At 35.2% G+C, this 25,023-nt stretch overlaps 1 protein-coding gene across 8 annotated transcripts in view; it reads left to right on the top strand.

The window, feature by feature from the left end:
* The window catches only part of CSRNP3 (cysteine and serine rich nuclear protein 3), a 218,758-nt gene that overhangs the window by 126,143 nt on the left and 67,592 nt on the right, over window positions 1-25,023 (top strand). For 7 of the 8 annotated variants that reach the window (XM_063647603.1, XM_063647601.1, XM_063647605.1 and 4 more), the window contains one exon: window positions 434-604. In XM_063647603.1, the coding sequence (XP_063503673.1) occupies window positions 457-604 (148 nt within the window). In that variant the 5' untranslated portion in view covers window positions 434-456. Of the gene's footprint in view, window positions 1-433; window positions 605-14,478; window positions 14,553-25,023 lie in introns of those variants that run through there. The other variant, XM_063647607.1, reaches the window with a different exon arrangement.

Genomic DNA, 25,023 nt, shown 5'->3' on the forward strand with positions numbered 1-25,023 from the left:
ATTAGGTTTTTTGAATTTTAGAACTTGAGTACAAAGGTCATGCATGCTTTTTTGTGTTCCAGCTGAATTTCATATAATGTTGTAATCAAGGACTTCAGGAGACATTGGCATTATTTTTCTTTACAGATTTTCTTGGACTCAGGTGGATTTCCTCAATTTGCCAATAAAAAGGAATAATGATATTACATTAAAACGAACTATGTCTCAAAATATAAAAACCTTTTGGCAATCAAATGGTTAAATACTCATATTTAATTTAATCTTATTTTCATTAATTTGAAAATAGAAAAAAAAATCTGCTAAAGATCCTTTCAAGGGAAAGCTATAGCTCAGCTCATGTATAAAAAGCCACATAAAAATGACTCTGGAGACCTTGGCTACACATTCAGCGGTCAAATATTTCAATGCTCTGTTGCTCTCATTCCTGTTACAGGTACATGTGACAGCGCTGCAGCTATGAGTGGAATTTTAAAGAGGAAGTTTGAAGAAGTTGACGGCTCCTCACCCTGCTCCTCTGTGAGGGAATCAGATGATGAAGTTTCCAGCAGTGAAAGTGCTGACAGTGGAGACAGTGTCAATCCATCCACTTCTAGTCATTTTACCCGTGAGTACTGAAATCATAACCGAAGTCAATTGTCTGGTTCTACAGCAAAACTACTTGTGTCATTTTTATTTTTACCTTTAATGCTAGCTATATATATTTTCCCATCAACCAAATACAAAGAACATTTACCCAAAAATGAAATATTTTTCAGGTGACTCAGTAGATTCCTTTATTTAGAATACTTTTTTGCAGTGGATTATTTGATTGTGTTAATTACTTAATTTAATTTAAAGATCACATTACATTATTAATACTTTTCCAAGTAAACACCTAGTACTCTGGGAATAGATGAGGGAAGACAAAGAATAAATCCAGTTTCAAAAGTATCCTTTCATAATTGAAATGATGTTCTGGGAGAAAGCATTTTAAAAGGCATTATTAAGGAATGGAGAGTCTAGATTATGATGAGAAGGAGTTTAGGCAGCCAGGGATTAAAAAGAAATGTGAAGGCAGCAAGTCTCTCCCAAATGTGCAAGTGTGTACAGTCTAATGGCTCTTTCCTAGTAATTCCTCCAGTCTCTCTTCTCCAGTATTTAAAGCCCAACATGAAACAAAACAATCTATGCTTTATTTATTGTATTTTTAAGGTTTTTTTTGAGATGGAGTCTCGCTCTGTCACCCAGGCTGGAGTGCAGTGGCGTGAACTTGGCTCACTGCAACCCCCTCCTCCCAAGTTCAAGTGATTCTCCTGTCTCAGCCTCCAGAGTAGCTGGGACTGCAGGTGCATGGCACTACACCCAGCTAATTATTTTATTTTATTTTATTTTTTGTATTTTTTTGGTTTTTTTGTATTTTTAGTATAGACGGCGTTTCACCATATTGGTCAGGCTGATCTCAAACTCCTGACCTCAGGTGATCCACCACCTCAGCCTCCCAAAGTGCTGAGATTACAGGCATGAGCCACCGCATCCAGCCTATGCTTTCTTTTTGATTTTTTTTTTTTTTTTTTTTGCCGCATTGTAATGTCAGCCCTTCTGTCAGACAAGATAAAAGGAGGTTTGAAGGACTGATATGAAAAATTCTTCAGGTAATGTAATCTATAGTCTAAAGGAAACTGACTAGCAATAGTTAAATAATCTTTTTAAAATTTATGTTTCTTAAACAAGAAGATTTTAATATGTCTTAATATCATGACAGATAACTGGTCTTGGTTTTTTACTTTCCAATTAGTTAATGTTATTAATATATGATTCTGTAACAAAGAATTGACTTTGGCAGTGTAGCAACTCAAACAACTAAATGATTTAAACATATTTTTAAGAGGTAATAAGGAACTCAATAGCTGTTGAACATGAAATAAATATAGTAAAATCAATAGCATTCCATTAAGCAAGCACAACTAATTAGACAATATGATGAAAAGATGATTACAATTATTATAGCAGAAAAATTTATAAAATATTCAGGGACAAAGTTGTTGTGTGATGTAGGTGGTCTACAAATACATTTACATATATCATTATGGTATGAAATGATCTTGTGCTTTTGACTCAAAAGAAGAGATGTATTTATGTTTTGGGTCTTAATACTAGTAGTGAATAACATCATTATCTCACAGAGTATTACAAAGATCAAACAGAGCAAGTGAGTTAACACACATGAAAAAAACATTGTAAAATATCAAGTACTAGGCACATGTTAAATTAAAAATTATGATCATAGCTAACATTTATTGGATACAGGCTATACTCCAATAGCTTTATAGACATTATCCATACTCCTTACAGCAATTCTGAAAGTAAGTAGTACTACCTCCAATTTACAAAGGAAACAACTGAGGCTCAGAGAGGCTAAGCATCTGGCACAAGATCACACAGGAGTTGAGCCTAGATATATATACATGTCCTACCACATAGCCTCTACCTTTTGCATGGTCTTATTCTGCCCCTTAATTATATAACACTGGACATATCTTTAAAATGTTATTTCTCGTGAGTTATAAAGGAAGATTTAATTAGTGAAGAGGCAGATTATGTTTCTGGATATAAAGGTCTGGAAATTAATGGTTTCAACATTAATTTCTAAATATAAGAGTAAAACCAAAACAAAATCTTCAACTGGCATTTCTAGGGTGCCCAGGCATTTCTAATGTGCCCTATCTAGGAATGCATAGAAAATCCCAACATGTTATATATGAAAACTTTATATATAAGAAGAAAACATTATAAGACAATGAGAAAGGGAAAGACTATTTAGGAAATGGTTGTGATATTAGGAAATTTGAAAAAGAAGTGATTTAGACTCACATCTCACAACATACGCCAAAATACCAGATAGATTACGTGGATAATTTTTTTTAATAATGAGGAAATTTACATTTTGCCAGACGTTTAGTAGAATAACTATATGAACTTTGATATGAGAACAAGAAATAATCACATTGAAAAATACTTAATATATTTAATGATGTAAAAGTATTAAACTTATCTGCTATTAAAAAAAAGCCCAAAGTAAAACAGTTTATACTGGAAAAAATATTTACATTATTTTCTGGATAGAGTATAGCAGAAGTACATGTAATTTCTTGAGATAAACACGAAGACACATCTCCAGAGAAAATCCACATACTAGGAAATATAATTAACAAATGGTTTAAAGCATTTAACAACAATAGTAACAAAGAGGCAGATTAAAAAATGCTAATGAGATTTCATTAGTATGAAATCACAGAGATTTCATCCCTTGAAATCGGTACTCATTTCTCCAATAAAAAATACTAATACCTAAGTGCTGGTGAAGGTTGCAGTACAAATTGTAGGCACACACATTGCTATTAATGGCAGTGATATTTAGAAAGCACTTCGGAAATACAAGAGCCATAAAAGCATTCATAAGTCTCTACTTCAGAGAATTTATCTGAAGAGAGAAACATTAAAAATAAGGTGAAAACTATATAAATGAAAATATTTGTGGTTGATAGTAGTCCCAAAAAAGAGGGGTTGGGGAGGAGAGAGAGAAAGGTAACCTAAGAGTGAGGAAATGATCCATTAAGTTATGGTAACTCATTCAATTAATTTATTTTCATGATAGTTATGAAGACCTTTTGGCAATATGTACAATGTTTGTGAAATAATGATAAGTAAGAAAAGCAGAAGACAATATTTTATCTATACTGTCAGGCAAAGTCTAAGTCTGTGCATGCACAAAGTGTAAGGTGTCCTAAAAATTGGAAACAATTTGATTTGTTGAGGAATTAAAATGATGGATGAATTTTTATATTCATTAATTTTTATTTCTGTTAATTTTATATGTATTCCCACAACAAAGTGTCCAACTTAAACTGCTAAAAATTATAACTGTAGTTCACATTGTGTTTATGTTTGCAAAACAGCAGATTGAAATGGCATGGTGAGCTAAGGTATATATTAGTCAGCAAATATAGACTTTGTTATAAGTTATGTTCAGCCGACATTATTTTTTTCATTGAAGAAAGTAGACTTATTTTACGATGTCTAAGAAGTCACTGAAGTGTTTCAGCACATCATTTAATATCAGTGGTAGTGGCAATGTTTAGTTTACTAACATGCTGTTTTAGCTTTGTATTAAATATAATCTGGCAGAGATTTTTCTCGCTTTTTAAAAATAATTAAAGAAATGATTTAATAAAAAGTGCCCTTTTCATTTAATAGTGCTTTTTTCACTATATTCACATTATGAAGAGAGACATAAAGTGGGAAAAATAGTAAAGAATCAAAAGACCAAATTTCTACCTGGAATATTTGTTGTAGAAAAGATCTGAGAGGTTGGGCACAGTGGCTCATGACTATAATCCCAGCACTTTGGGAGGGTGAGGCAGGAGGATTGCTTGAGCCCAGGCATTCGAGACCAGTATGGGTCTCAAATCCCCGTCTCTAAAAAAATTAAAAAGAAAAATAGTCAAGTATGGTGGTGCATGCCTGTGGTCCCAGCTACTTGGGAGAATCACTTGAGCCCAGGAGGTTGAGGCTGCAGTGAGCCATGATTGCACCACTGCACTCAAGCCTGGGTGACAGAGCAAGACCCTATCTCAAAACAAAACAAAAAGAAAACAAAACAAAACAAAAACAAAAAGAAAGAAAGAAAGAAAGAAGGGAGGGAGGGGGGAAGAAGGGAGGGAGGGAGGGAAGAAAGAAAGAAAGAAAGAAAGAAAAGGAAGGAAGGAAGGAAGGAGGGAGGGAGGGAGGGAGGGAGGGAGGGAGGGAGGGAGGGAAAGAAAGAAAGGAAGAAAGAAAGAGAGAGAGAGAAAGAAAGAAAGAAAGAAAGAGAAGAGAAGAGAAGAGAAGAGAAAAAAAGAAAGACGAAAGAAAGAGTAAAGAAAAGATCCGAGGTTTTTTTGTTTGTTTGTTTGTTTGTTTTGAGACAGGGTCTCACTGTCACCCAGGTAGCTGGGACCACAGGTGCACACCACTGCACCAGGCCAATTCTTGTATTTTTTTGTAGAGATGGGGTTTCATCATGTTGCCCAGACTGGTCTCAAACTACTGGGCTCTGACAGTCCCCCTGCCTCCGCCTCCCAAAGTGTCAGGATTACAAGCGAGAGCCACCGTGCCCATCCTGTGATCTAAGCATTTTAGCCAGTGTGAGAGGAATAGCTAAAAGAGTTTCTTGTTTCTAGAAATGTATTTCAGATTATTTGCTAGTCCAAAAATTGATATACAGATTTTTAGGACATTTTTTATTTATTATGCTGTCTAGATTAAGGTATGGGCTTCTCCGCAATGATTTTGTTGGATGTGAATCAATGGTTATAAACTTTCAGAAATATTATTATTGATAATCCTATTTCTTTAATTTTTTTTACTTAAAATGATTACTTACAGTAAAGAAAGATTTTTGAAGACTATCAAATTTGTGTAGCATTAACAAATAATTTAATTTCACATTGGGATTCTTTAAAATGTGGTTACCCTTATTTAAATCTCACTCATCATGGGCTAATCTTTCAAATTTAAAATATCTCACGTACCCAGTGTTTTATAAGCACTAACGTATTGTGTAACATAACATTTTGTTGTCATTACAAATACAGAAATTGATAAGATTGTTTGGTATGTGTCAACAGCTAAGGTAGTAGAAAATTCCATGCTATTGTAAGCTTTCTGTTAAAATATCCAATTTGTAGCACACCACATTATGGTAATAAAAGCTTCAAAATATAAATCAATAAGGTCATTATGGCTTTTTCCTTGGACTTCTGAATTTTGCTAGGCAACAAGCATACTTACCAGTCATCAACCAAGGTCATATCTTGTACTTCCCTTGAGATAGAAACAGCAGAGTCTGTATTGCTGTGAAATGCTTTGTTTCATCAAATCCCTATGGCTCTATAGCCAATCAGCCTGTACTTGAGCACTGTCAAGAGGAGAGCTACAGAGAAACTAGAGAGGAATGATTTTTTTTCTGCCCTCTCAAGGTTCCTGGCACTTCACATAAGTAATGAGAAGCTATGTGCTGAGCCACAGTCCCAAAAGGAACACATTAAGTCTCTTGAAACCGAGTGTTTCTACAAATAAATGTATAGTATTTAAGAAGTGAAAATATCAAGAAGTAAAAGGATACACATTCTAAATTGCACATGAATGCAAGCAGTGGATGTCCTACAATAGAATTAAGATTTTTTTAATTTATGAAACACTTTCACATTCTTGAGTTCATTTAATAGCCAAAAAGTGTTGTGTGATTAGGAACCAATTATCATGCCCTTTTATAAAAGTAGAAATTAACATTCATAAATGTACTTATACTTTACCCAAGAGCTAGGATACAATCTGTTTGCTTCCTTCCTTCCTTCCTTCCTTGTCTCCCTCCCTCCCTCCCTCTCTCCTTCTCTCCCTCCCTTTTCTCTCTGAATACACAAGGCATAAATATGCCATCATGTGCACCCAAAGTCAGTCTTTCCCCAATGTGATTTCCCTACTACTGGCTCCACATTTCATAATGGGATTAGACATAAAGAATCAATAGAAAACAGATTTGACATTAAACTTTATTAGAAGTATGACTGGAACATGCCTGTACTCTTTAGTAAGCAGTTAAAATGCATTGAAGATTTAGATTTAATTTCAGCAAGCATGGTATCTTATGTTACAGGCTCTGAGCTAGGACCTTTCAAACCTGTCAAAGTGATATATTCCAAGCAGTAAATACAACTTGGCGATACAGTGATAAATTATGTCTACCCAGCATTGTAGTATTAGTTTGAGAACTAACTTTAGCAAAGACATATGTCGCAATCTACCCTGACTCAGTGCTTTTGTAAACAATGGGGGAGTGTTCAGGCCAAGCTGAACACAAGGGTTTTAGAAGAAGTCTTTGCTTAAGCAAGAGGTAGGACATCATGACGCTCAAAAGATCCTTTCTAGTCTGTAATAATATGCTTATAAGAAACAGGATCCAAAATAGGCATCGTAAGTTAGAGTCAAGGCCAAGCAGGAAAGGAAGCAGCATAGATAAAGGTGCCTCTGAAAATCTACTATTAAATTAGGAGGTTCCCAGACTCTTCACACCCACTTATGCCTGGAAAACAACCAATTAGCTTTGGCTTGGGGGACACGATCTGGGACCAGCTGCAGATCATATGTAGAAACATGCAGATCATAAACAGGTCATGTTCAGACATGGACCAGTTGAATCATTAGGTGTTTATTGTTGGAGATAAAGGAGTTAAGTAAATTATGAGTGGAGGAAGATACTTATGAGCTAGTAGTCCTCTGGAAAATAGCTACTTGGATATGCAATAAGGCCTGTTGACTGATACAATAGAATTGTTATCAGATCATCTGTCTGCAAGATTGTGGACTCCAGTAATTATAAATTAGAAATAGTTAACCACTGCTACTTCTTCTGGTCTTACTGAGACCATCCTTCAAACTGAAATATCTTTTTTTCTCCCAATTTCTGACTATTTAAGTTCTATACCTGCTACAAGGTTCATATCAAATATTTCTTTCTCCATGAAAACTTCACCAAGTCTCTCATTTGACACATCCTCTTCGCTGTCTCCTCAAAATCTCCTGATGTTTCACCAACATTCACAAACTTTGGCAATGGTTTTCCTTCTTCTTTCCATCCTAGTATTTTCCACCAAACTAAGTGATGTCAGTAACTGTGTGATGGCTCATAGAACTGATCAACCTCGTGTTTCCTTGAGCACTCTGACCTGGATTCCTTACTTCAATTCCATTTATGTCTTTTACCACCACTCCATTTAGCACCTAATGTCTGCAACCTCACCCACAAGACTTTTGCAAACCAGACCAATTCTCCTTCTGAAATTCTCAATTCCAGTATTACAAATTCAGATCATAACCTCTTTTCCTTCCGCTTCCTTCCTCTCCTCATCCACGTTTTTTTTAACCTCATCTCTTGTTTTCCCCAGTGTAGCACTCACCGCTTGTCTTTATATACGTTTCCATGCCACAGCAATTGCTCCATTATTTCAGTATTTTATTTTATTTAAAGGCCAGGACTCTTCACCACTTTCCTGCCATGTTCTTCACTCCATATCCATTTTTTATTCAAAACACTTGAAAACTTTTTTAAAAGTTTTGGAGAAAATGACAAAACTGTGTTTTCAAACTCAGCTACTTGTTAATGCCACACAAGCATCCCACCAGGTAGATTTTCTGGCCGTCTCAAAGCACACAATGTTCATGTCTCCTCCAATCACTTTTCCCTCACCTCCTATTTCATGTACAGCAGAGCTTGCTTTCTCATTGTCTTGCACCCTTCATTCATATTTGTTATTATCCACATGTCTTTACCCTAATAGGCAGGGCTCTCAAAATGAGTTTTGAAGGAATTAATGTAAGCTTATTAAAAGCAGGAATGTATGCTTATCATCTGATCCATACATGATAAGTATTTATATCAATGGATGAATGAATGGACATTTATTAGGTATTTGAAACTTACCATTCACTGCACTAGTATTAGGAGGTGGAAATATAAAAGTAAACGAGACATGATCCAGTTTCTGCAGAAACTCACAATCTAACAGTATTTTAGCATTTCTCTAACACTTACTGTATTCTATTTTACATTGGAATTATTTATGCACACATCTTTTCTCGGGATTTATAGAACTTAACTGTGTATACTTCTTGCTACCTGGTGCTGGTTCAATTACTGTTAAATGCTTAATAACATTTAGCTTTGTAAAGACTTGTCTTCTTTAGTACAACTAAGCCTTATAAAGTAAAAAAAAAAAAAAAGAGATGCATTTATTAGAAGACTTCACAATGGCACAAACATTCGTGGAAATAAATACCAATTTACAAGCTAACTATAATTTATAATTTTGATGAGTGTCATTGTGATACATCAGGATCCTGATTTATTACTTATCATATCTGAATACATGTAATGATGAACTGTGTTTTAAATAGGGTCTCACTATAATTATGCATTCTTAACATGTACCTTTCTGGTTTCATTTGCTTATATATAGCTTTACCAGGCAGAAACATCACTGTTTAATTGGATGCTGTGCAGCTATTTATGCAGGAGCTGTATAACACACTTGAGGGAGTCTGAGTTGTTCTCACCTTCACCATCCTTTGAATCGGCTAGGAAAAAAAGGCATTACTAAGTCAGATCACTAACATCATATAAATACAGTTCATTTAGTTCTTGTTTGATTTGTTTTAAATTCAGGATCAGGACCTCACATTTAGCCTTAAAAATAGTAACATTTGATTTAGCTCTTTATTTCAGCCTACTGAGATTTTTTAAAATTATTTCTGTCTTCTTATATATTTGCTTTTTCTCCCACAGTCATGTCTTATATAAATATATCTGAAATCTGTCTACTTACCTCCATTTGTTTTGTGCCATATCACCATCCTCTTTCTCCTGGACTGCTGCAGGAAACAGTCTTCCAGACACCCTCTCTGCTTCCTCTCTTCTTTAAGCCTCAGCCTCTTCTCTATGCTGACATCTTTCAATCATTTTCAATTCATCAATCACTTTCTATTGAACTTATTACTATGGCTTCCAGAATCCTGTACTCCCTTCCTATGCTTGAGCCTTCACTCTCCTGCCTTCTCTCCATCTCCAAACTCCAGCCACATTGATCTTTACTCAGTTCTTTGAACATGACAAATTTCCTTACCCTAAAATTCTGCTTGGAACAACGTTCCCATGACCGACTCCTCATATTTCAGGTTTCAGCTTAAATACCATTTCTTTAGTGTAGCCATCCCTGGTCACCTCCATCTAAAGTATGTAGGCCCAAAGTCCTCATCTCTTAGAGAAATACATGAAAGTTTTGACAGAAAAAAAATGATAGATATATTGAAGCTGCTTTCAAATAACCCAGAAAAATAGAGACATAGATGAAATGAGACTGAAAAAATATTGAAGCTTGGGGCTTACTATTCTACTGTTTACATTCATATATAATTAAAGTTTTCCACAATACATTTTAAAAATATAGAAGCATATGATTGCCACTGTACTACAGCCTGGATGACAATGAGAATATGTCTCTAAAAAAATAAAAATTAAAAAAATTTGTAGGTCCAACATATCCTAAAATTTTCTGAAAGAGCCAGGGAATATGGCCAAGTATATTATAGTATATATTATATGGCCAAGTACATTCAAAATTATTCTTCTGAAAAAGAATAAGGAAGAGGTGAGGAGTATGCTTAGCCTAACTTTAGCTGAAATAGTTTAAAACCCATGGAATTAGCTCAAGAGTCTGCGCATGGAACAAATAGGGAGCATAGAATCAGAACCACATTTAAATGGCAACACGGTATGTGACAGAGGAGACATTGCAAATGAGTTGAGAAGGAAGAGTCTGTTCCAGTAAATGGCTTTTTAACAAAAAAGATAAAATTAGGTCCCTACCTCATGCCATATATGAAAATAAATTCCCAATGAACTAAAAATCTAAATATTTTTTAAAATTTTAAAATATACAGAAAAAATATAGGAAAATATATGTATGTCAGAGTAACATACTGTAGCATGAACTGTAAAAATTATTATATATTTGGGTACATTAAAATAAAACTGAATATATAACCAAATACCCCACCAAGAAAGTGAAAAGACAAGCTACAGACTAAAAGGAGATATTTGTAAATCATTAACTGACAAGGAATTAGTATTTGAATATAAAAGAACTGCAAAAATAAGGAAGAGCTAATGCAGCAAAAAAAAAAAAAAAAGTAGACATAGAACCTGAGCAAATAATACACAGAAAAAAGGCTAACACAATTATAAACAGCTGTGTAACTCTATTAGGAACCAGGGAAATTAAAATTGAAAGAAGACATCATTTCACGTATGTCATATCATCAGATTAGCAAAATTTTACGGGTTTGAAAATACCATGTATTGACAAGCATGTGCTGAAGGAGGAACTCTCCTAACACTGGCATGAGTGTCAGGTGATTAAATTACTAAGGAAACCCAGTAGTGAAAAGTGAAAACGTGGAATAATTGTCCATTTGAATAGGATTGCATAAGGTGCAGTTGGTTCATATTATGATAAATTGGAAAATAAGTTGAATTGAATAGCCAGATATACATGTATATGCAGTTAAGTGAAATATATAAGTTGCAAAACTCTACAGTATGATAGTATTTACGTAATTAAAACACACACAGAGAGCGGCACCCTTTTTTATGGAAGTAAAAATATAACATAGGAAGGGATAATACACAAAAATGTGAGGCTTAGAACCTCTAGGGATGAAGAGTAGAATGCATGGGAGTGCCTTAGCTATACTCTCTTAACTTTTTTTTATATATTAAGAAAACCAATCTAAAATGAACATAGCAAAATATTAGTGTCAATAAATATGAGTATTAAGCACGTGTTATTTTCTAGAAGCTTGAAATAGTTTATAGTTTTAAAATGTTTTTTATATATACACCTTTCAATTGGGGTGAAAGTCCATAGATTACCTTACCACCTCTTCGCGCCATTATTTTCTCTTTCAGTAACTCCCGCCCTTTTTTTCCTTCATAGGACATATCACAATTTGCAACTATTTTACAGTATACTGGTTTTCTTTTGTGTATGTGTCTTATTTTGTATTCCTATTAGGAAAGGGCAGAAGAACCTTGTAGCACCATATTAGAAACTTCCAGGCCAAACTTGGCCATCAATTAGAACTAAATTTTAACAAATCCATTCAGAGCATTCATCTTGTTCACAGTGATAACCAAGTGACACTGTCACATATTTTCTTGAGATCCTTCCATGCATATTTATTACCAAGTCTTAAAAGTAGGGACCCTTATCTTCCCCAGGTGTTCAGCTCCAGTTCCCACAGTGACATTTAGAAAAATCACCCACGGAAATTGCTTCTGTGCTATAAATATACTATCACTGTCACACTGTATATACAGTTATATGTTCCACATAACATTTTTCCCCTGAGGTATTAAAACAGAATATTATTTCTTTAGTTGATCATCAGTAAAGTAGTTGTCTTGTGTTTGGGAACCATTGTGAAAGAAAAATATGTAGGTTTGCTCTGATGTTTCTTTCCCTAGTGCATCAGTTGAACTTGTGAGAATGGACTTCACTGCAAACTCATTCCGTTTGTTGTAACTGAAAAAGCCACAGCCAAGAAGCCAGAATATTCTCACTCTAGGTTTAGTTCTGTTACAGTTTACTCTGACTTTGGTTAAATCATTTAACCTGTTTCTTCTTTCACAAAATGTGAGAATAGATTGTTCTTCAAAGTATTATAATTTGCATGAGATTCTAGTAATCCCTCTTCCCTCCAAATATAGTATGCCTCCAATAGTCCCTTTTGCTTGAGTTATTTATAGTGTTATATTTGATGACATCTTTGTGTTTTCAAAGTTTATGCTTGTGTACTATTATTTACCCACATATATATATTTTATATATATATAAGTTTAATAGAATATTTTTTATAGCTTGTAGATCCCACAAAAATGAACATCGTGAATTATTTTATTGGATTTTGTTTGGGGGCTGGCTTAATTAAACAGATAATGCACTCAAAGTATACTACATTAGAACTGTGGAAAAGACAGTTTAAAAACTAGATCTTAGTAAAAATAGGAAATGATGGTTGGAAAAGGGAGTTAGTTGTATGTGTATGTTGTTCCACTGACAATGAAAAAAAATTTATGTACTTAATGATTTTTAACAACTATCTTCAAAGCTGCCTTTCACTGGCATAAGTCAATGTTAACTTTGGAACGGTTCATGAACACAGAGGAATATTCTAACTGGAATTTTTAAAAGAAAGTAACAAAAGAATTAAAAGCTGGAAGGAATGATTTACCTGAAACATTTTTAAAAACAGATAGTCATCTGATATCATGAAATGTTATTTATAAACCTTAATATCTACATTTGTCTCATGTATGTGCTAATTGTGGTGAGCTTAACCCTACTCGTCAACAGAATATGCAGGCATATAGACAGTATATTTTAAAAGGCTTTACCTGTCTTAAAATATCTTCTACCATATGACTGAAATTCCCACCATTAATGTGATCCCTTTGGGATGGTTCCTTTGTGATGACTATTAAAATCCCCATATAGATAGCAGTCTGGTAGTTAAAAATGTAAAAAAAGTTTAAAAAAAAGTTTAAAAAGTGCCTGGCCAGGTGCGGTGGCTCACGCCTGTAATCCCAGCACTTTGGGAGGCCGAGGCGGGCAGATCACGAGGTCAGGAGATCGAGACCATCCTGGCTAACACAGTGAAACGCCGTCTCTACTAAAAATACAAAAAAAAAAAAAAAAAATTAGCCGGGCGTGGTGGCGGGCGCCTGTAGTCCCAGCTACTTAGGAGGCTAAGGCAGGAGAATGGCGTGAACCTGGGAGGCGGAGCTTACAGTGAGCCGAGATCACGCCATTGCACTCCAGCCTGGGTGACAGAGCAAGACTCCGTCCCAAAAAAAAAAAAAAAAGTAGTGTCTGGAGTCAGATTACCTAAATTCTCATAAAAGATGTTCTACTTAGAGGTCGGGCGCAGTGGCTCATGCCTGTAATCCCAGCACTTTGGGAGGCCGAGGCAGGCGGATCACGAGGTCAGGAGATCGAGACCATCCTGGCTAACACGATGAAACCCCGTCTCTACTAAAAAAATACAAAAAATTAGCCGGGTGCGCTGGCGGGCGCCTGTAGTCCCAGCTACTCGGGAGGCTGAGGCAGGAGAATGGCGTGAACCCGGGAGGCAGAGCTGGCAGTGGGCCGAGATGGTGCCACTGCACTCCAGCCTGGGCGACAGAGTGAGACTCCGTCTCAAAAAAAAAAAAAAAAAAAAAAAAAAAAAAAAAAAAAAAAGAGGCAAGTAATGTAATAACCCCCACCTTTGGTTCTCTTATCTGTAAATACTGATTAAAAAAAAATGTATACTGTCTGCCTTATAAGCTAAAATGAGTGAATACAGGCAAAATGCTTTACATTTTACTTTACATTTACTAAGCACCCGGAAAATGTTAACTATGATGACAATCATGATGATGATGATATTGATATTTTCAAGGAGGGGCATCATACATTTTATTAATAGTTATTCAGAAATTCTAACTAAACAGGGAGTAGGTCTCCAGACAAAAGAGACATGTGACAGTTATGCTTTTGGAAGAGTGGGAGAGAAGCCTGGAAAAGATAGAGATGAGAGATGCAAATATTAATATCTTTAGATGCAGCCAGATCATGTAACTATGAGAAGCAGCCAGGTGTTTGACAAGAGGGATGAATCACAGCCGCTATGGAAGTAAGAGTTCCCAGTATTTATTCTTTCTATTCTTGCTGGCATTAGTCCTAAAATATCATGAGTTGAGAATAATAATCACAGCAGTAATAATTGGCATTTATTGAACTTTCATTAAACATTCAATGGGAGGGACTGCACTGACATTTTATGTGCATTATCTTTCTTACTTAGCACAATCTATGAGGCATCTGAAGCTTGGAAAGATTTTAAGTAGCTGCCTTTTTACAAAGCCAGTAAGTAGTCAGGTGAGCATTTGATTCTACGTTAGTCTGACTCTGGGTCTTGTGCTTTAATATCATTATATTGTATTGTTTCCCACAATGAGTGTTGAAAATGGCATAATCAATCTTTCTTAATCTAGCATCTCTTTCCAAATTTCTGAAAACATAACATTTTGCATCCAACTCAGAAAATATAGTAAGGTGTACTGCTAATTAATAAAACAGCACATAGACTCCATTTTAAATGAGAGAAGCTTTACAAATATTAGACAGTCTGGGTTCAAACACCCTGTATTTGCTTACTAATTCTTTTATGCATAAAACTTTTTGTACTGGCATCATGCATCTTTCTCTTCTGATGCCATGGCTAATAGTCAGAACTTTGGCCTCTTGGGTTTTTCTGAAACTGAACCACCTCAGTCTTCATTTGTATTTATTTATTTGAGTGGTATTTTCATTTCCTTTGTGTAAAAGGAGAAAGGAAGAAGAGTTGCTGACACTGTCATGACTGAAGGGGTAAGATTGGGCATTGTGGCACCTCTCAGCCAGGGCTGCTTCCTTACAGGAAGTGCTTCAGAGCTGCGGAGATGGGAGTGATTTGGCAGCTGCCACCCCCTTGATTGACCGCATCAGGCTTTAAAAATATCAATGGATTCATTAGCATCAACCCTTTGCAGAACTCTCTTGAAGACTATCTTAATGGAAACATGTGAGAGCTTTTATGAGTGCACTCCAAGATATGATTTATGGGAAATAGTCGCAACAAGTGTTTGCTTGAAGTCTGTTGGAGTCATTCCTCTGAACTCTAGGCACTATCAGAACATCAATAAAGCGTGAATTTTGAGTAAAGACCAAGGCAGATAAATAAGTATTGGCGTTGGTATTTCTGGAAATTTTTCTGGAACATTTCTCAAGGACAATTTGCTAGAAGAAATGGATAGTAACCTGATGCTTAAAAGTTGAAGAGGGAGGGAGGTAGGAGGGAAGGAAGAGATAATGCATTTGACTAGATTGAAAATGCATATTTACATGCTCAGAATATGGGATTAGGAAAAGAAAATGTGTAGTAAGCAAGGGGAAGTATTGCAGAATGGAGATTTGTGGTTGGCTCAGGCATGTAGACAGCAAGCAAGTGGGGGATAAATGAGAACACCGAAGATGATAACTATGTGAGGCAACACAATTGTTAATTAGCTAGATTTAACCATTTCACTATATATGTGTGTGTGTGTGTGTGTATACACATATACATATATCGTGAAAGTATATACATATATATGTATACACTTTGAAACATTATGTTGTACCTGATAAATACATACAGTGTTGTCTGTCAAATTAAAAAAATAAAAGAATAAAAATTATAAAACCAATTTCTACTGTACCAGATATCACCTCTTAGTTTCTAGTTACTTTTCATTTCAACCTCATGATAAGGGTGGGTTTCCTTTCCAGTGGTAAAAAAAAATGTGAGCTTTAAAAATGATGCTTACTCTTATACTTTACATAAATTAACATATTTTAGTTCTCACTGCAATTCTGTGAAATAGGTTCTATTTTTGATCTTAATTTTACAGATGATGAAACTGGAATGTCAAGAAGTTCAATAACTTTCCAAAGGATCTTACTGTTAGTAAAGTTGTGAAGCCAGATTCAAATCTAGACCAGTCTCAGTTCAGTGTTTGAACTCTTAATATAATGCCTGTCTGTAGACGCTTCAAAGTTTCTACTTAATGATATATAATTCTTAATCTAACTTGATTTTAACATATGCAGAATTCTCCATGGGTGTAGTTTAATTTTCCAAGTACAAAATAAAATCTTTGTAATTTACTTAAAGTCTTTATCGTATAGCTTTATTTATAGTGCCCCAAAAGTAAAAATATTTATAATGTAACACATTTGCTCTTGCCTTTATCTTTTTTTCTGTAAAAGTTACCTTTACATTGTCTAGGTAATATTTACAAAACCACAAGATGCTTGCCAAAGTACTAAATGCTTTTTGTTATATACAAACTTTTTTTTGTTTGTATATACAAATAATCTTTGAAACATTATTTTTGTTGCTATTCTTGGTAGTCAATTAATTCTCTAATTTTCAAAATTGTATTATGTCTATAGTAACAAAATTGATTACCTTATAATTTCTGAATAATAAACTATGCGTGTGTAAAGCAGTGTGCAAAAGAGTACTATATGACCTGCATTAATTTTACTAACATTTGGGGAAAAGTATCAGTTATAACCACCTAAATCAACATACAAATATCAGTAGTGTGTCTATACTTCAGTAATGAACTAGAAATGAGCATTTCTTTGTGTTGTAAACATTCAAAATCCTCTCTTGTAGCTTTCTGAAAATATACACTAAATTATTGTTAGCCATTTTCACCCTACAGGGCCACAGAACACTAGAATTTATTCCTCCCATCTAGCTATAACTTTTTATCTATTCGTCAATGTCTTCCTGTTCTCCCCCTTCGCCTACAATTCCCAGCCTCTAATAATCACAGTTCTACTCTCTACTTTTATTAGCCCAAATTTTTTTTAGCTCTGACATATAAATAAGAACATGTGTGGTATTTGTCTTCCTGTGCCTGACTTATTTTATTTAACATAATGTCCTCCAGGCTCATTCATGTGGCCATGAATTACAGGATTTTATTATTGCATGGGTGAAAAGTATTCTATTGTGTATATATAGACCACATTTTCTTTATCCATTCATCTGTTGATGGACAATCAGGTTGATTCTATATATTGGCTATTGTGAATAGTGCTGTGGTAAAGTTGGTATCTCTCCAATATACTGATTTCCTTTCTTTTGGATAAATATCCATTAGTGGGATTGCTGGATCATGTGGTAGTTATATTTGTAGTTTTTTTTAAAGATACCTCCATACTGTATTCCATAACGGCTGTACTAATTTACATTCTTACCAACAGCGTATTTGTGTCACCTTTTCTCCACATTTTTTGTGCACTTGTTATTTTTTTGTCTTTTTGATGACAGCCATTCTAGTTGGAGTGACATGATGTCTGATTGTGGTTTTGATTTGCATTTCTCTGATGATTAGTGATGCTGAGCATTTTTTTTATAATACTTATTGGCTGTTTATATGTCTTCTTTAGAAAAATATCTATTCAGGTCCTCTGACCTTTTTTAATTGGATTGGTTTTTTGTTCTTGAGTTGTTTGAATTCCTCATATATTCTGGATATTAGTCTCTTGTCAGATGAATAGTTTGAAAATATTTTCTTCACTCCGTTGATTGTTTCCTTTGTTGTGCACAAGCTTTTTATCCTGATATAGTCCCATGTATCTATTTTTGTTTCTGTTGCCTATGCTGTTGAAGTCTTACCCATGAACTCTTTCCTTAGACCAATGAGCTGAAGAATTTCCCCTGTGTTTTCTTCTGGGAGTTTTATAGTTTTGAGCCTTATGTTTAAGTCTTTAATTCATTTGGAACTGATTTTTGTATACAGTGAGAGATAGGAGTCTGGTTTACTTTTTCTGCATGTAGATATTCAGTTCTCACCAAACCACTTATTGAAAAGACTATCCTTCCCCCATTGTATGTTCTTGGCACCTTTGTTGAAAACAGGTTGGCTGTAAATGCATGGATTTCTATTTGGGTCTTCTGTTCTGTTCCAGTGGTCTATGTGTGTGTTTTGATGCCAGTACCACACTATTTTGGCTACTACAGCTTTGTAGTGGATTTTGAAGTCAGGTAGTGTGATGCCTCCAGCTTTGTTCTTTTTGCTCAGAATTGCTTTGGCTATTCAGGGTCTTTTGTAGTTCCATATGACTTTTAGAGTCTTTTTTTTTTTTCTGTGAAGAATGTCATTGGTGTTTGATAGAGATTGTGTAGATTTGTAGATTGCTTTGTGTAGTATGGTCGTTTTAACAATATGAATTCTTCCAATCCGTGAGCATGAATGTCTTACTATTTTTTGTGTCCTCTTCAATGTCTTTCATCAGACATTTCTTCAATGTCTTTTCATCACACCACTATGCCTCGCTAAGGTTTGTAATGTTCATTGTAAGATCTTTCTTACAATGTGTTAGATTTATTCACAGGTTTTTTTTTAATTGTAGCTGTTTTAAATTGATTGATTTATTTCTTTTTCAAGTAGTTCATTATCAAAGTATAGAAACACTACTGATATTTGTATGTTGATTATGTATCCTGCGACTTTACTGTTAATTTATTTATCAGTTCTAACATCTTTTTGGTGGACTCTTCAGGTTTTTCTACATATAAAATCATGTCATCTCCAAAGAAGGACAATTTGACTTACTCTTCCAATTTGGATGCGCTTTATTTATTTCTCTTGCCCAGTTGCTATGATCAAGACTTCTAGAACTATGTTGAATAAGAGTGGTGGAAGTGGGCATCCTTGTCTTGTTCCAGTTTTTAGAGTAAAGGCTTTCAGCTTTTCCCTATTCAGTGTGATGTTAGCTGTGGGTTTGTCATATATGGCCTTTATTGTGTTGATCTATGTTCTTTCTATATCTAATTTCTTGACAGTTTTTAATCATGAAGGATTGTAAGATTTTATCAAATGCTTTTTCTACATCTATTAAGATAATAACATGGTTTTGGCCTTTATTTTGTTGATGAGTTGTAACACATGTATTGATTTGTGTGTGTTGATGTGTTTACATTTTCATTCATTTCAATAAAATTTTTTAAACTTCCATCTTTATTTCTTCACTGACCTAATAAATGGTTAGGAGCATGTTATTTAATGTTCATGTATTTTTATACTTTCTAAAGTTCTTATTATTGATTTCTAGTTTCATTTTATTGTGGACTGAGAAGACACTTTACATGACTTTGATATTTTTCCATTTGGTAAGATTTGTTTCATGACCTAAAGTATGGTCTATCCTGGAGAATGTTCCATGTGCTGATGAAAAGAAAGTGTATTCTTCAGCCATTGGATTTAATGATCTGTAAATGTCTGTTAAAGTCATTTGGTCTATAGTGAAGTTAAGTTCTATGTTTCTTTGTTGACTTTTGTCTAAATCATCTCTCCAATGCTGAAATGTGGTGGTGAAGTCCTATTATTGCTTTTGTGTCTCTCTTTAATAATATTTGCTTTATATATCTGAATGCTCCAGTGTTAGTTGCTATATATACTTAGATTAGTTATATTCTCGGCCTGGTGTGATGGCTCACCCCTGTAATCCCAGCACTTTGGGAGGCCGAGTCAGGCAGATCATGAGACCAGGAGATCAAGACCATCCTGGCTAACACGGTGAAACCCCATCTGTACTAAAAATACAAAAAATTAGCTGGGTGTGGTGGTGGGTGCTTGTAGTCCCAGATACTTGGGAGGTTGAGGCAGGAGAATGGTGTGAACCCGGGAGGTGGAGCTTGCAGTGAGCCAAGATTGTGCCACTGCACTCCAGCCTGGGCGACAGAGTAAGACTCCATCTAAAAAAAAAAAAAAAGAATTATGAAAGAATTGTTATATCCTCTTGCTCAATCAATCCCTTAATTATTATATATAATGTTTTTGTCTCTTTTCATTTTTTAACTTAAAATCTATTTTGTCTGATGTAATTATAGCTATTTCTGCATGCTTTTGTTTTCTGTTTACATGGAATATCTTTTTTTTCATCCCTTCACTTTTATTTATTTATTTTTTTTGAGACAGGGTCTCTCTCTGTCACCCAGGCTAAAGTGCACTGGTGCAGTCACAGCTCACTGCAGCATCGACCTCCTGGGCTCCTGAGAATCTGGCACTATGGGCACATACCACTATATCTGGCTAATTTTTTTGTTTTTTTGTTTTTGTTTTTTTTTCACAGATTGGGTCTCACTCTGTTGCCCAGCCTGGTCTTGAACTCCTGGGCTCAAGTGATCCTCCTGCCTCAGCCTCCTGAGTCACTGGGATTACAGGCATGAGCCATCATGCCCAGCTTCCATCCCTTCACTGTTATTCTTTGTGGATCTTTATAGATGAAGTGAGTTTCTTGTGGGCAACATATAATTGGGTTTTGTGTTTTTATCCATTCATCCAGTCTATATTTTTTAACTGAAAAATTTAAACTATTTACATTTAAGGTTGTTATTTATAGGTGAGGACTTACTCCTATCATTTTGTAAATTAGTTTTTGATTGTTTTGTGTATACTTGGTTCCTTTCTTACTTTCTTATTGTACATATTTGGTTTTTGGTGGTTTTCCTGTAATGATAACATTTAATTTGTTTCTCATTTGTTTCTTTCTCATTTGTTTATCTGCTCTACCAGTACATTTTATACTTTTATGTATTTTTATGATGGTAGATATCATTTTTTACTTCCAGATGTTAGACTTCCTGAAGCATTTCCCGTAGGACCAGACTAATGGCAATTAATTCACTCAGGTTCACCTCTCTGGCAAATAATTTATTTCTCTTTCATTTTGAAGCATAGCTTTGCTGAGTTATTTTTAACTAACTTTTTTAAAAAACACTTTGAATATATTATCCTCTTCTCTCCTGACCTGTAGATTTCTGCTCAGAAATCTGCTGTTAATGTGAGAGAGATTCCCTTATATATGAATTAATGCTTTTCTGTTACTGTTTTAAAAATTATCTATCTTTGACTTTTGATGGCTTGACTATAATGTCTCTTGGAGAGAGTCTTTTTGAATTAAATATATGTTGGATTGTTTGAGCTTCCTGTGTTTGGATGTCTAATATCTCTTCCAATATTTGGTCATTTGATGGTTTCCCACATTTTTCCATTCTTTAAATTTGCTTTTTTGTTTTTTGGTTTTTTTTTTTGGTCTGACTGGGTTATTTCAAAAGACCTGTCTTCAAGTTTAGAAATTCTTACTTCTGCTTGAGCTAGCCTATTGTTGAAGCTCTCAATTGTATTTCTTATTTTATTCATTGAATTCTTCAGTTCAAGGATCAGTTTCGTTCCTTTTTATATCTAATTCTCTTGAATTTCCCATTCAGATCATGAATGATTTTCCAATTTTTTTAAATATCTATCTGTGTTCTCTTGTATCTCACTGAGTTTCTTTAAGACCATTATTCTGAATTACTTATCAGGCATCTCATGGGTTTCCTTTTCTGTGAGGTCTGTTGCTGGAGAATTATGGTTTTCGTTTGGAAGTGTCATGTTTCCATGCTTTTTCATGTTTCTGTATTATTACATGATAGCTGCACATCTGGCATAATAATTGCTTCTTTCAGTTTTATGGAGGCAGCTTTCATATGGAAAGAATTTTTCTTGTAGATGTATCTATAGTGTAAATTGGATAGGGTACTTCGGTTTTGGTTTTGGGTGGGCATTGTAGCATAGTGTCCATATGATTTCCTTGGCTGTAGTCAGTATCAGTAATGTCTACATTCCTCAGTGGCTTAGGCAGCAGTTGTTTGTGGAGGCTGTGGTGAGGCTTTGTTGGAGACTGTGGTGCCAGACAGGACAATCCTCAGGTCCCTAGGTGGCACATGTGTGGACACTGGCTGTGGTGATGATGGGCTGGGCAGGCTGGTCCTTGGATCCCTGGTTGGTGCATGCAGGCACTAGCAGTGGTTATAGCAACCCAGAAGGGCTGTGTTTCCTACCCCTAGATGATATGTATACGCAGGTATGTGGTGGTCCCACAACTGGAGGGGATAGTCATAGCCATGGTAGTCCCAGACGTGTGGCTTTCAGGCTCTGTTAGCCCATTCTTCAGCTCCCTATGTCCTGTGTGTGGCCCACATAATGTGCTTGACCAATTGTTCCTAGGGGTGTAGGGCACTGCATGGGCTTGGGTGCTGAAGATGCAGCTGAAGCCCTGGGTCCAGCTGGTGTCACAATGCCGTAGCACTCTGAGTGGATGTGGAGAGATGTTGGCAGGACCCCAAGGATGTCAACATGCAGTGGTTATTGGACCCCAGGGCAGGGTGTAGTCTGAATGTTGGCTCTGCTTTTAAAATGGTGTCATGCTGCAGCGGCTTGAGTCCTGGGGAGTGGATAGGACCAAGCATGAATTTCCTCTCTAGAACAATGTAGTAATGTGAACTACATGCAGCGCCCTGTACTTGGCTAGGGCCTGTGAGAAGCAAGAGGCTCTTTTGTAGCTAGGATTGCAGGTATCTGTGATGGGAATATGGTTTACTGAGGATCTCTCACTCACATTTTTCCTGCAGTGGGAACTCCATCCTGGCTTTGAGCCAGTCCTGGCTGGCTGCTTTGCTTCCCTCTCTGTGCTGCCATCTCAAGTTTCTGTGTTTCAGAGGGTCCCTGTCACTTCCCTGCTGAATTCCAGTGTTCTCCCTTAGACACTGTATTTGACATGTTAGCTACAAACAATTTTGGTTCTTCTCTGTGAAGCATGTTATCTTATTAACATAGCTGTCATTGTCATCAATAGTTGCTAATACAGACTACCCAAATAGTACTGTCATTTAATTGGGCTCTATGCATTTCATAAAGTTGGGCACCCTTGCTATTGAGGAGCAATAGCAACAGAAAGATCATATGAACCAAAAGCTAAACAAATTGAACATTTACACATATTACCCCATTTCATAGAACTATGTAGCCAGCATTAGGAAATATTTGCTATCCATTCACCTCTTCCTCTTGTCCAGAGCCCACACAGAGCAAATCATATATGTGGAAGGATTATAGAGCGCTAGAAATAATAGCCTTCATGGGGATGAGAAATGCTCTAAGGTGAAATATGAAGACTATATTAGGAGAAAATATTTTGAGTTGGTCTTAAAGGATGACTCAGTAATATACTACAGGTTGGAGAAAGTAGTATATACCAGTATTATGCTAGATTATCCTTATGAATGTTTTAATTATGTGGTGTGAATTTGAAAAGCTGTTCAAACATTCAGTAACATGCTAGGAATACACTTCTTTTCATTTAGACATACCCTTCCTATTCTTTCTTCAGTGATGGTTAAATAGTTGATACCACTTTAAAGTCATAAAACTGTCAGTCATGAGTTAGTTAGTGTGAGTGCCTTTGTCTCTAAAAGAAGTTACATGAGGGTCCCAGTGTTGTGGGTATCTTATTATAGGAGAACTAAAGTAAAATAGAGAAAAAGAGCAACCAACAGGTAAACTAAAGCTAAATTTCTTAGGTAAATACTCTTACCTATGATTGTTCCTAGAAGATGACAGAGTAAATAGGGATTTAGTAAAGGAAAATCTCTTCTTCTATGTCCTAATTTTTCATTTATTGACTTGTAACACTTAAAAATTACAGGATATTTATCTTCCTACCTAAACTCCTTCTGATTCAAATTCATACAATCCGAAAACTACAACTATGGCGTCATATTGACTCTTTTTGCTACCAGAAAGTATTTTATTAGTGGTGAGGCTAAGGAACAAACAGTGTTTCTCAGGGGTTAGTTTGTTGGGGGCCACCTATGAATTTTTTCATGCCCTATCGTACCTCATAGCTACTGGCAAAGTCAAGAAAGTGGCAGAAATCTCTAGAGAGAATATGTCATTTACAAAATCAATTATAAAGTTCTACACACACATACACACAAACACACACACACTCACACAAAATGGAAGACACTATCAAAAGATGAAGAATTAGAGGCTCAAATTCTTGCCTGATATCCTAGCATTTATCCACTGACAAATATCCTAATATGAGGAGGTTTTTAACCTGGTATATTTCCCTAGTAGGCAGTCTGACAAAGATAATGAATTAAATACATAACCACCTAAGTCAGAGGACTTTTTATCTTTAAGATTTCTAAACTTGAAATTCCAAGTATAAAAAGTTAAAAGTTTTCAAATTTATTAGGGCAGCCATTCATCTAGTTAATTAAGTTAAACTTGCTACTCAGGTTGGGGTACATATTCTTAGTAAGAGCAAGACTTGGAAACAAAAGGAAAATTCTGAGACGAAGGGTCTAAATCTGAAGTGGACACCCAAAGAAAATGCATTTCTCCTCTTATTCTTAGGGAACTGATATATCACAGAAGCAAAAATACTTACTTGCAAAATTTTTAAAAAGTAGAAATAAAGTCAGTTTTCTAGTTAAAATTACTACGTGGTTTTCCATAATTGTTGCAAGACAAAGCATATAAGCATGATAAATTTTTACAGTTTTTCTTTGTGATCAATGTGATATAGTCAGAGCTTATGGCCATATAAACCTTCCAAAAATTGTCCAAGAAATCTAATAATCTGCTGTGCAAAGAAAAAGGAAGAAAGAATCAAACATTGCCTGGAAAGTGAATAAATAATATGTTTAAGTGTATATATTTTTAAAATCTATGCGACTGATTTTATAACGAAATAAAACATATCCACTTAATTACAGGTCCAAAGTGGCTTTTTTCCATGTATTTTTCCAATTAAAAGATGATGTGAGGAATAATTTTGATATTAAAAAGGAACCTCAGTCTTGAAAATATTAAAAAACCATTGCCACCAGATGCTAAAATGTGATTTACTTAGAAATAAGGAAATGTCTAATGGGGCTGGAAAGGTAGACCGTTCAGCATTTATTAGCATCTCA

The sequence above is a fragment of the Pongo pygmaeus genome, chromosome 11, assembly GCF_028885625.2.
Source record: "Pongo pygmaeus isolate AG05252 chromosome 11, NHGRI_mPonPyg2-v2.0_pri, whole genome shotgun sequence".
In the NCBI taxonomy this organism is placed as follows: Eukaryota; Metazoa; Chordata; class Mammalia; order Primates; family Hominidae; genus Pongo; species Pongo pygmaeus.